We start from the raw sequence: 13,387 nt of genomic DNA on the forward strand, positions 1-13,387 counted from the left end.
CTCTGGGACTACGGTAAGTCTCTTGCATACGAACGAGTTCCATTCCAAGAGCATGTTCATAAGTCCAACACGGTTAGCCTAGGTACCCAACTGATGCAATTGGCTCTATAGTACTGTACTGTGATAGGTTAATAATAGTTTTCACACAAATAATACATTAAAAACAAACACAAACAATGAAGAAAACATTTCTAATCCTTCAGTACAGGACCTTGAAAAGTACAGTACCAGAACTGGCATACAAGGGCTGGCATCGAGTGTAGAGGCAAGGAGGGAGAGGAGCTGGGAGATGGTAGAGCTATAGTATCGTCAGCAATAGGAGACAAAGGACAAGATGAAATTTCACTCAGGCCTGATGGTGGCGGAACACGTGTTTGCATCTTGCAAAGTTCGAAACTTGAAGGTTTGTATATAGGGACTTACTGTATATATTCCTTGTGAGGAATTATATACATTCCCATAGAAATGGTATAAAAGTATAACATTAAAATACCTGTATTGGTGATGAATCTGTCTAAGTCAGTTGCTTCCTCGTAGATTACTTTCGGTGTAACTATGCCTGAAAAAACACACATAAATGAACTTCCACAGGAGTACATGAACCTCACATGTTCACATTTACCTACGAAAATGAAAGTTTGCCAAACAAATACAGTGCCTATGCCTGCCCTGTGCGCCAACTACTCAGCTCCCCTCCACTCCCCAAACGCCATCAAACAACCTGCTATTCTTGGCATCTAATTGGCATCTAAGGTCCATGCTCAAATGGACATAACTTACCTCCCATAGCACCATTCTTTATCTTTGCACTGGTAATTCCATCTCGTTCTAGGTACTCCTCCAGGCTAGTAACGCACTGAACATCAAAATTTTGCAGGAAAGCCACAGGAGCGTTGTAGAGGCACTGCCCAGCCAGGGACACCTGAGGGCAAGGGGGGAATGCCGACAGATTTATGACCTCCTTTCTGATCATAGAAAAAAGAGATCAGTGTCTTGGAAAAGCATCCTTTCTGCAGCCTGCTTCTACTGCTGGGTTAGCTCCAATAAAGGCTAGGGCATTCACTAGTTAACTGACTTGAGCAGAGTATCTACTTGACTTGCTAATCAAACTCCGGAAGCCACTGGCTGCAGGGTCACAGTAAGTACAGTTTCTAAAGAAAATTCCCTGCTTTGCATCATTTACTTTGCAGAAACATGATTACATTCAGCTTCAGTTTCTTTTCTGTTGTTGTCTTTTGTTTTTTCACTTTTTGGCCATTCCAGGCAGCATACAGGATCTTAGTTCCCCCGGCCAGGGAGGGAACCCGTGTCCCCTGCAGTGGAAGCACAGAGTCGTAACCACTGGACTGCCAGGGAGGGTCCCTCAACTTCATTTTCTCTCCCTCATTACAAATGCATTTTTGTTAAAGCCATAAGAACGGATTCATATGGATAGTAAAGAGAAACAGTTTAGCCTCTCATGTCATCTTCCCATAAATACTTTTTCCTCATAATTTTGAACTTAATAAAGGTAAGATTTCACATAAAACTCAAGTCTTAAAATATTTTTCAAAATTCTATTAAATATTTAATTAACACAACACCATAAGTCAAATATACTTCAATAAAAAATAAATAAAATTTTAAAACTATTTATGGCTTACTAGAAATTGCCTGTTAAACTAATACAAGTGAGAAACAATAGTTACTTCCATGGAAACTTCTAGACGGTCTTTTGGTTTTATTTAGTAAGTTCACTCTGAGATTTAGCAAAGACAGATTGATTTAAGAGTGACTATCAACAGAAAAAAACACAATGCAGAGACCTTAAATGGCTAAGTGCCTGAAAAGTCCATAGGAGAAAAATACGTAATTCAGGAAGAGATTTTTTTTTTTTAGAATAACATGACTTAAATTAGTAAGAGGAAGGGGAAAGTGAGAAAAAGCTTCTGGCATATTAAAACTGAAAGGATTACCTGTGGAATAGTAAAATATGCCTTATCTACTGTCATAACAGGGTCTCCTTGTTTGTAACCAAAGTCTGAAAAGTCTTTTAGATCAGTGTGCAAATATATGTCAAAGGAAACTTGATGTCCAGAGGAACTGCAAATCGATGAGAGAAACCACCATTAACATGATAAAAGCAATTGTTTTACATTTTTTCTCTGCTTTTTTAATTATCAAAATAATATTTGTACTAAATGCCACTGACCTGTGTGTTTTAAAGTAGTTAATGGTTAATTTATGTTCCATGAGTTTTACTTCAATGCTAACAATAAAGTTGCTTTAAAATGTCAACAAGACAGAAATGTAAAAGACAAAAAGTTAAAGTCCCCCACGAGCCCATCACTCTTTCCCCCAACCCAGAGAATCGCTATTAACCATTTGTGGTATCAATTTCTTTTCAATGAGGGCTCCAAAATCACTGTGGATGGTGACTGTAGCCATGAAATTAAAAGACGCTTGCTCCTTGGAAGGAAAGGTATGACAAACCTAGAGACATGACTTTGCCAACAAAGGTCCCTATAGTCAAAGCTATGGTTTTTTTCAGTAGTCATGTACGGATGTGAGAGCTGGTCCATAAAGAAGGCTAAGCACAGACGAACTGATGCTTTAGAACTGTGGTTCTAGAAAAGACTCTTGAGAGTCCCTTGGACTGCAAGGAGATCAATCCAGTCAATCCTAAAGGAAACCAGCCCTATATATCCATTGGAAGGACTACTGCTGAAGCTAAAGCTCCAGTACTTTGGCCACCTGAGGTAAAGAGCCGACTCACTGGAAAAGACCCTGATGCTGGGAAAGATTGAGGGCAGAAGGAGAAAGGAGCGACAGATGATGAGATGGCTGGAGGGCATCATCAACTCAATGGACATGAGTTTGAGCAAACTCTGGGAGATAGTAAAGGACAAGGAAGCCTGGCATGTTACAGTTCATGGGGTTGCAAAGAGTTCGACATGACTTAGTGACTGAACAACAACCAGCTCTTTCAAATACTTAACACAAAATAAACTTACTATGTGAAACCTAGAACTGAATCTAGAATGGAGGGATTGAATGGAGCCTTTGGAGAGGTCCCCAGGACATGGCCACATTCCAGGGCCATCTGGGTGCGCACCCCTCTCCCGGACAGCCCTTCAGACACTTACATGGAACCATGGTAGAAGTACCCGAGAAAGGGTGAGTTGGCAAGCTGCACACACAGGAATGGAAACCAGTCGGGGACTCCATGTGACATCTGTATGGAGCAGAGCTGATCAAAGGGAGGATTAACATCTCCTCCAAAAACACCAGGGAAACAGGACTCCCTGAACAGTGCTGTTAAATCTGATGAGCATTCCTGGAAAGAAGATGTAGAGGAGCTCAGAGAAGATTAAATCCCCCCTCTGCCCGCTGTCAGGATCTCCTGGCCAGTGTGATGCACTTGCTGCTGGAGGCCAGCAGGGCGTGGTAGAGAAGACAGGAAATAAACGGCTGGCCTCCAGGCTGAGAGCGTTTGCGCTTAAAGCAAGTCATCTCCCTACAAGGCTCCAAGTCAGGAACTTTGGACCTTCACAGAATTTACATCTTAACTGGGGACCTAAGACTTGCCTACAAATAAGATGCGAAAAAGAAAAGGTAATATGAAATAGACCACAGGTGGAGAATTTTCAACTGGCATCACCACTCACGCCAGTATTCTTGCCTGGGAAATCCCATGGACAGAGGAGCCTGGCGGGCTACAGTCCATGGGGTCGCAAAGAGTCGGACACAACTTAGCCACTCAACAGCAACAGCGTTCAAATTCCTAGTCCAGAGAAATCTAAGGACAATTCCAGAAGAATCCTTGAATCATTCTTGTTATATCACGACCCGATTGGTATCATCAAGAAGTCACTTTATTCGGATGGACCTAGAGCCTGTTATGCAGAGTGAAGTCAGTTAGAAAGAGAAAAATAAATATCATATATTAACACACATATGTAGAATCTAGAAAAAAGACCCAGATGAACCTATTTGCAAAGAAGAACTAGAGACACAGAGGTAGAGAACACAGGTACACCAATGGGGAAAAGGAGAGGCGGGATGAACTAGGAGATCGGCTCTGACATACACACTATTGAGACTATGGGTAAAATGGAAAACTAATGAGAACCTAGGTACAGCACAGGGAACTCTACTCAGTACTCTGTGGTGACCTAAATGGGAAGGAAATCCAAGAAGGAGGGGATATATGTATCTACATAGAGCCAATTCACTTTGTTGTACAGTAGAAACTAACACAACATTGTAAAACAACTATACTCCAATTAAAATTAATTTAAAAAATTAAAATTAAAAATATGTATTTGATCTGGGAGTAGACAATGGATTCTTAGAAATGACACCAAAACCATAAGCAACAACAATGACCAAAAACTGGAATAAAGGGAGGGAGAATTAGATGAAAGAGGTCAAAAGGTACAAATTTCCTCTTATAAGTACACACTAAGGGTGTAATCTACAAGAGCAATATAATTAACACTGCTGTACACTATATACGCAAGCTGCTAAGACAGCAAAGTCTAAGGGTTCTCATCACAAGTAAAGTTTTCTATTTCTTTTTGTCCTTTTTTAAAAAAACTTTTTATTTTATATTGGAGTATAGCCGATTAACAATGCTGTGATAGTTTTAGGTGGACAGCCAAGGGGCTCAGCCATACATAAATATGTATCTGTTCTCCCCCAAATCCCCCTCCCATCCAGGCTGTCATATCACATTGAGCAGAGTTCCCTGTGCTGTGCAGTAGGTCTTTGTTGGTTATCCTTTTTAGATATAGCAGTGTGTATAGGCCACATTCCTCAAAATGGTAAATGAACTGGAAAACCATAGAGTTCAAGTAGTTCAAGGTTAAGAGAGAAAAAAATATGTTTTGTTTTCAGAAAACTAAATCCTCTCCAAATTGATTTAAAAATATTTTTAAGTTCTAGAAATCTATTTTAAACCATGCGTTCTGTAAACTGTAACACGAATGAAAGTTCCTCACCTACAACATAGGCATATATACACATATCTAAATGGGTCCGTACTGGATTCTAGAATGCATGTGAATGTGTACAGTCACTCAGTCATGCCTGACTCTTTGCGACCCCATGGACTGTAGGCTGCCAAGCTCCTCTGTCCATAGGATTTTCCCGGCAAGAATACTGGAGCCGGTTGCCACTTCCTCCTCCATCTATTTCTTTAATTTTGTGTCTATACGAGATGATGAATGTTCACCAAACTTATTGCGATACCACTTCATAATGTATGGAAGTCAAATAACCATACTTTAAACCTTAAACTCGTACAGTGACTGTGTCAATTATATCACAATAAAACTGCCAACAAAGGTCCATCTAGTCAAAGCTATGGTTTTTCCAATAGTCATGTATGGATGTGAGAGTTGGACTATAAAGAAAGCTGAGCACCGAAGAATTGATGCTTTTGAACTGTGGTGTTGGAGAACATTTGAGAGTCCCTTGGACTGCAAGGAGATCCAACAAGTCCATCCTAAAGGAAATCAGTCCTTAATAGTCATTGGAAGGACTGATGATGAAGCTGAAACTCTAATATTTTGGCCACCTGATGCGAAGAACTGACTTATTTGAAAAGACCCTGATGCTGGGAAAGACTGAAGGCAGGAGAAGGGAACAACAGAGGATGAGATCGTTGGATGGCATCACCGACTCAATGGACATGAGTTTGAATAAACTCCAGAAGTTGGCGATGGACAGGGAAGCCTGGCATGCTGCAGTCCATGGGGTCGCAAAGAGCCAGACACAACTGAGCAACTGAACTGAATTAAAAACTGGAAGAAAAAAATTGATAAACTGGACTTTATTGAATTAAAACTTTTGGGCTTCAAAGAACACCAACAGGAAAACGGACTTCCTAGACAAGTAGGAGAAGTTTTTGGCATATCATATATCTGATAAGTGACTAGAATCCAGAGTGCATAGTGAACTTTAAAAACAAAAAGACAATTTAATTTAACAACAAAATTAAACAACAAAAAGACAACCTAATTAAAAACTGGCCAAAGGGTCTCAACAGACATTTCTTCAAAGAAGACATATAAACATTCAATAAGCCTTTGAAAAGATGTTCAACATCATTTGCCACTAGAGAAATATGGATCAAAATCACAATGAAATGCCACTTCACACCCTCAAGGAAGGCTGTAATCAAGATTATTATAGCCATTGTTGGTGACATCATGGAAAATTACAACCCTTATACAGTGCTGATGGGAATGTGAAATGATGTAGCTACTTTGAAAAAACAGTTCCTCAAGGGAATTCCCTGGCAGTCCAGGGGTTAGGACTCATTTCCATTGCCAAGGACACAGGTTCAATCCCCAATCAGGGAACTAAGATCCTACAAGCTATGTGGCTCAGCCAAAAAGAAGAGAAACAGTTCCCTAAAAGGTTAAACATGCAGTTACCATGTGGCAAAGCAATTCCACTCCTAGGTAACATAACCAAAAGAAATGGAAACACACGTCCAAACAAAAACTTGTATACAGGTTTATATTCTTGTATCATAGAAGCATTCTTCATAGTAGCCAAAAAGTGAACACAATCTAAATGTCCGCACTTGATAAATGGTTAAGCGCTCTGTGATATATCCACACAACAGAAGATGATTCGGCCATAAAAAGGAATGGAACACTAACCCACGCCACAGCGCAGGTGACCCTTGAAAGCATGATGCTAGGCAAAAGACGCCAGACACAGGGCTTCCTTGGTGGTCCAGGGGCTAAGACGCCAGGCTCCCAGTGCAGAGGGCCCGGGCCAATCCCTGGTCAGGGAACTAGACCCCACGTGAGGCAACCAAGACCTGGCACAGGGGAATAAATATTAAAAAAAAAAAAAAAGAAGAAGCGAGACACAAATCCTACAGACTGACGGATTCCATTTACATGCAATGTCCAAAAGACGCAAATCCACAGACACAGAGAGTAGATTAATAGTGACCTGGGAAAACAAACTAGTGAAAATAACAGAAAAGAAGCAGACTCACAGATACAGAGAACAAACCAGTGGTCACCAGTGGGGAGGGGGATGGGGCAGGGGGCAACACAGGTGGAGGGGATGAAGAGGTACCAACTACTACGTATAAAATAAATAAGCTACAAGGGTGTATTATTGTACAGCACAAGGAATACAGCCAATATTTTATAATAATAACTATAAACGGAGTATAACGTTTAAAAAGTGTAACTATGTTATACACCTGAAATTTACATAATTTGCAAATCAACTACACCCAGATAAATAAATATACTTAATTTCTAGTGAAAACAAACAAACATAAAACAGTCTGGGGATGATGGGCATGAGTGAGAGTGACTGCAAATGGACACACGGCTTCTTTTCGGGGGTGTTGGAAACATCCTCAAATTAGATTACTGCGATAGTTGAATTTACTAAAAAAAAAAAAACACTTATAAATCACTTATTTTTCTCTCCTTTTTATATTTTCTTAAAGGCTTCCAAGTAAGACATTAAAATCATCCTCTCAGTATCATCACAATCAGGACTTTATCCAAACAGACATTTTTTTTGGCTATAATTGCTGCTTAGTCACTCGGTCATGTCCAACTCTGCAGCTCCATGAACTGTAGCCTACCAAGCTCCTCTGTCCATGGAACTTTCCAGGCAAGAATACTGGAGTGGGTTGCCATTTCCTATGCCAGAGGATCTTCCCGATCCAGGGACTGAACCAGTGTCCTTGTATCTCCTGCACTGGCAGGTGGATTCTCTACCACTACCATCACCTGGAAAGTCCTTTGTCCACAAACTAGGCTGAAAAGGCTAGATAAGAAAATACTCAACTGGAAAACAGGACATACAATCTCAGCTTTTGAAAGACCACGCACTACAAAGCTGTTGATGGGGAACTGCTGGTGCCCTCCGCATGCTATCAGGTACCACAGTTTTTGCACCCAATAATCAGAAAGACCATACCTGGTCACAGCAGCAGCGAATGTCACAGGCCCCCGCTGTCAAATTGCAAGGGCAAGGACCAAGGGGCTGATACACCTGGTTAGGAACGACAGTCACATTTTCTGAAAAGTACAAACAACAGAGAAGTTCAGCTGTGAAACACTGATGAGACATGGCCACATTTTCACTCAGAGAAAGCTGAGTTGTATTACAAATCACCGTTACCAGTATTCCACATGAAGGTATCCCTGAGATGGGCTATATCTACTGAGGCCTGTATCTACTCCTCCAACAAAAAGCCAAATAGAAGAGAATGTCCTAGTTATACAAACTGAAGAAGTCACAGTTGATCTTGAAGATGATCAAGTCACTAAGATTTGCAAGTTAAGCCAAATGCAATGCACTGATTTTTCAATACACTGCACAACTCCTTTCATAACACAGACTGATTGTAAGCATTTACTCCTCCAAATTCATTACCTCTTTCAACGGATAAACCTGAAGCCATGACCTAAATGTCCATTGACAGATGATGTGGTACGTATAGACAATGAAATATTACTCAAGACATAAAAAGAACAAAATGGGGTCATTTGCAGTAACGCGGGTAGACCAAGAGTCTGTCATACAGAGTGAAGTAAGTCATAAAGAGAGAAACAAATATTGTATATGAACGCATGTATGTAGAATCTAGAAAAATGATACAGATGAACCTATTTTCAGGGCAGAAACAGAGACGAAGACGAAGGGAACAAATGTGTGGACATGGAGGGTGGGGAAACCGGGAGACTGGGAGTGGGTATGCGCACTGCCACGTGTAAAACTGATAGCTAGTGGGAACCTGCTACAAAGCACAGGGAGCTCAGCTCGGCGCTCTGTGGCGACTAGATGAGTGGGAAGGGAGACCCAAGAGAAGGGGGTTGTATCTCTACACATAGCTAATGCACTTTGTTGTACAACCTTGTAAAGGAACTATACCACAACTAAAAAAAAAAAATCTGAAGCCACGGTGACACTGCAGTTTATCTGGAAGCCATCTGACCACAAGATCTCATTTAACTGAGCTACACACTCAACCTCAAGTCCCATCACACTGTGAATGCAAATTTTCACATCCTGATTCTGGTTCAAGTGTGGGGGAAATTAGTAATTTTCACACTGATTGGAAAAGGAATATGTTATATTACATTTTAGCCTCCTAATTCAGAATCCAGAGACTAATAGTTGGAAAGCTATGTACGTGACTATTTGTGTAAACTCTATTTATCAGTCAACTTCAATGAGAGGATAACTGAAGCTTCTAGAGAACAACTATTATATATTCTACGCTATAATATAGTAGAACCCTAGCATGTCAGTGGTATCAAGAACAAGAAAGTCCGAATAAGAGACCATGTCACAAGCGTAAGGGTTTGATCCTCAGTATAATCAAATCCATGAGACATAAGCAAGGCACTTTAGAATAGGGTTTTACTATGTGATATATAGATAGATATTTGTGAATCTATCTATATGCCTCCCACATTGTTGGCTAGCTTCCTTGTTACCAAGCATACCGCTTACCTCCTGGCTGTCCTTCCATCCTTTTTCTTGTTCTGATCTCTGTCTGACTGGGTGCAAAATTTTTCATACCTTCATGGGGTCAGAGTGGACATCTCATAATTACCAATATATACAGACTCTAATTTTCCTAAGTTTGGCTATTTGTACAAGGACATTCTGAAATATACCTAACTATATTTAAGCATATTTTTTAAAAGAAAAAAAAGTTGCTGCTCTGAGTGGTATAGCTACTATTAAGCCCTCCTCTCAGGTTTCTTTTTTGGCCATGCTGTGTGGCTGATGGGATCTTAATTCCCCAACCAGGGATCGAACCCATGCCCCTTGAGTTCAAAGTGAGGAGCCCTAAATCATTGGACCACCAGGGAATTCCCTGGAAACTTTTAAAATAAGAAAATTAAACAAAAGAAAAATAAGTTTAGGAAAGCAAGACAGACTCACAAGCGAAGCACACAAACTGCATGGCACACACTTACATTCAAACGTCTGCAGTAAACATTTTGATAGTCAGAGATTTCACTTGCCTGATGCATTTTGGCCCAGAGAGGAGTTGGCATAAATTTCCACATGAATGAGCAGATGTGCTGAACAGGATGTATTATGAAAGGCTGAAACAAGAAGAGCCTGGACAATACACGGGGCCTCCAGGAAGGGATCTGTCCCATTAGAGGAACATGACTGCAGATCCCTCTTCAACCTCACGGTCACTTCCAATGAATTCTGAAAGGAAAATATCACTGTACTTTATATGGTGACTCAAAACGGCATCTATAAGAACATATAAGATTAAGTAAGCTCAATCTGCCTCCATTCATCTTACAAAAGGCAAACTGGACCCAAGGATGACATCATTCTGCTCAATTTTACCCTGTAAACCTACTGCAGTACACAAGCCCTGATTCCTAATCCTCAGCTGAACATACAAGCAAGCAACTTGTGCCTGCTTGTTGTTTGGTCACCAAGTCGTGTCCAACTTGTGACTCCATGGACTGTAGCCTGGCAGGATTCTCTGTCCATGGGATTCTCCAGGCAAGAATACTGGAGTGGGTTGCCATTTCCTTCTCTAGGGGATCTTCCCGACCCCAGGACTGAGCCCAGGTCTCCTGCATTGGCAGGTGGATTCTTTACCACTGAGCCACCTGGAAAGCCCTTTTTCTGTTTAGAGAAAGCTGAACACAGGTCTGATAAAGGTATTTGTCTGGCACTTTTATTATCCTACCGGCAGATTAAATACACATAAATAAAAGTCCACGGAAACAGGCTCTGGTTCCTGGGGTGCAAGCAAAGTCTGTTTCGTCTTTTATGTTCGGAGTTGATGTTTTGCAGATACTAGACACTCAATGAAATATCTATTAAGTGGAAAACATTTCATCTCTCCAGGCTTGAGTGTCCTTACACATAAGCCCAGAGTTGGGTGAGACCAGCAATTCATGAAGCTCTTTTGAGTCACAGATTCATTTGATAATCTGACAGAAGCTGGCAAGCCTCTCATCAGAAAAAAATGCACACATACAAAACTTTATACACAATTTTAGAGAGTTCACAGCTTTTTTTTTTTTGGCTGTGCCATGCAGCTTGTGAGATCTTAGTTCCCCAACCTGGGAATGAACCTGGGCCCTTGGCAGTGACAGCATGTTGTTCTAACCATGGGACCACCAGGGAATTCCCTCACAAGCTTCTTGAAACTCGTCCAAGAACCTCTGGGCTGGATGAGTGCCTACAGGATCAGATAGCCCACAGTTTCATGGTGGTTCCAAGCACTAAGTTCTATCTTGTCTGATTAAAAGAACATCGCAGGGGAAGTTCCTTGGCGGTTCAGTGGTTAGGACTCAGCGCTTTCACTGCCTTGGTCCAAGTTCAATCAATCCCTGATCAGGGAACTAAGACCCGATAAGCTGCTGGGCACAGTCAAAAAGAGAGAGAGAGAGAGAAAACAACACTGCAGGAGCACCAGATGCAGGACTCCGCAGATGCTACTGAGAAGGTTCCCACCTCTGGCCTTACCACAGTGGGGGTGACAGTCAAACTCCAGTCTCCTGTCTCATTGTTCAGCTCGCCACAGGTGGGAACTGGCAATAAACCTACAGAAGAGATTGGAACACAAGAGAGTATTGCCCACCTACCAAGGTACTGCACTCTTGAGTCAGGTTTCCTAGGATGGAACACCTTTCCAAGCCTAGGATTGGACTCTTTACAAGCTGTGTGACTTTCGACCAGTGACAACCTCTGTGAACTTCAGTGTCTTCATTTGTTAAACAGAATTAAAAGACATTACTGTTCTTATCAGGAAAATGAGGTGATGTATTTAAGTACATGGGATAGCTCAGTGAATGCTAACTTGTAATTTCAAGCTTTCTTTTACTCACCCTGTCTGTTAGTTCTCTGGTCCACAGCAGCAGCCCCCATCCCGACTTTGCAGGGGACAGCGCCAAGGGACTCAGAGGATGCCACCTGGCCAGGCTTCTTGGGCGGCCTGAAGCTGGCCCAACCTCTTCCCTCCCCAAAGGAAAGGTCAGACTCTTTACCCATCTCGTCCCGCAGCTGTGTCAGGTACACGGTCACATCCTCGGTGCCTCCGACCAGGGACGCGCTGACCACAGGGCCGGACATGCGGATGACAGAAGGAATGAAAACTAGGCGGGAAGAAAGGGACAGAGAGGAGTTAATAGTTGCAGAACCCCTGCCTACACTGGGTGGTGGCTTTCTTTGGCGGTGTCTTCCGCAGCTCTGGCGGCAGTCCCAGATTTGGCCTCAAGACTCGTCCTCTCCCTCATCCCCGTCCTGCAGGCCCCTGCCCCGCCTTACATACCCAGATCTCCCCTCAGCGGCCTCAAGACGCCCTGCAGAAGGAGGAGTCCCAAAAGCAAAGGGACCGGCGGCGACAAATGCATGCCTGGGGGCTCGCCGGGCCTGCACAACAGGGCTGCACCCGCCTTAGAAGACTGGAAGCGCGGGGACTCGGAAGCTATGCCCGGGCGGCCTTGCCGCCACCATCTTGTCAAGCCAACGCCTGGAGCTATGGCAACCACCAATCGGCCGCCGGCCTGACGAAAGACGAGCCGTGATTGGACCAACAGCAGGGAGAGCCCGCCCTCAAACCCATCCGCAGCAGCCTAGCCCTGCCACAGGCCTTAGGTCCTTCTAGTTGCATCACTCCATGTAATGCTAAGTCACTTCAGTCGTTTCCGACTCTGTGCGACCCCATAGATGGCAGCCCACCAGGCTCCCCCATCCCTGGGATTCTCCAGGCAAGAACACTGGAGTGGGCTGCCATTTCCTTCTCCAATGCATGTAAGTGAAAAGTGAAAGTGAAGTCGCTCAGTCATGTCTGACTCTTCGCGACCCCGTGGACTGCAGCCTACCAGGCTCCTCCGTCCATGGGATTTTCCAGGCAAGAGTACTGGAGTGGGGTGCCATTGCCTTCTCCTTTACTCCATGTCAAGGATCACGAAAAAGTAGGAGTCCGCGTCTAGTTTAAAACCCCGAGTTTCTCCAACATGGAGTTAATTCAATCATTCTGGAGTTAATGCAAATGCGATGCCGCAGGCACTGGGTTCTAAACAAGCAACTTAATAAACTTGATTTTTATGAGAATTTGGGGGGAGGGACAAAAAGGGGGTGATGTTGCAGTGCTGTAAGTGTTTTGTTGGATTATTTTTATTATTCTCCTTTTTTCAGAGGTTTTGTTTGTTTCTAGACAGTGAAGGATAGGGAAGTCTGGCGTGCTGCAGTCCGCGGGGTTGCAGAGTGGGACCGGAGTTCGCGACTGAACCACCACCGCATAGAGCTCTCAGATCTCTGAAAGGAGGTCTTCTCAAACTACACACACGAAGTTTTAGCACCATTAGAACAGATGCAAAATTACCAAAATGCTGCCTGGGAAAAAAAAATTCATTTTTCT

General features: G+C 42.7%; 1 protein-coding gene across 6 annotated transcripts in view; it reads right to left on the bottom strand.

Annotated features, from left to right (window-relative positions):
* The window catches only part of TCTN2 (tectonic family member 2), a 29,267-nt gene extending 16,422 nt beyond the window's left edge, over positions 1-12,845 (bottom strand). Inside the window, exons 1-10 of one of the 6 annotated variants that reach the window (XM_070769400.1) lie at positions 12,296-12,845; positions 12,012-12,119; positions 11,479-11,567; positions 10,011-10,206; positions 9,490-9,558; positions 7,948-8,048; positions 3,126-3,316; positions 1,956-2,082; positions 781-922; positions 494-559 (exon numbers count right to left, since the gene is read on the bottom strand). In XM_070769400.1, coding sequence (XP_070625501.1) covers positions 494-559; positions 781-922; positions 1,956-2,082; positions 3,126-3,316; positions 7,948-8,048; positions 9,490-9,558; positions 10,011-10,206; positions 11,479-11,567; positions 12,012-12,119; positions 12,296-12,377 — 1,171 coding nt within the window. In that variant the 5' untranslated portion in view covers positions 12,378-12,845. The remainder of the gene's footprint in view (positions 1-493; positions 560-780; positions 923-1,955; positions 2,083-3,125; positions 3,317-7,947; positions 8,049-9,489; positions 9,559-10,010; positions 10,207-11,478; positions 11,568-12,011; positions 12,120-12,295) is intronic. The other 5 variants (XM_070769399.1, XM_070769395.1, XM_070769396.1 and 2 more) reach the window with 5 other exon arrangements.
* Between the last annotated feature and the right edge of the window lie 542 nt (positions 12,846-13,387).

Source organism: Bos indicus, chromosome 17, assembly GCF_029378745.1.
Source record: "Bos indicus isolate NIAB-ARS_2022 breed Sahiwal x Tharparkar chromosome 17, NIAB-ARS_B.indTharparkar_mat_pri_1.0, whole genome shotgun sequence".
In the NCBI taxonomy this organism is placed as follows: domain Eukaryota; kingdom Metazoa; phylum Chordata; class Mammalia; order Artiodactyla; family Bovidae; genus Bos; species Bos indicus.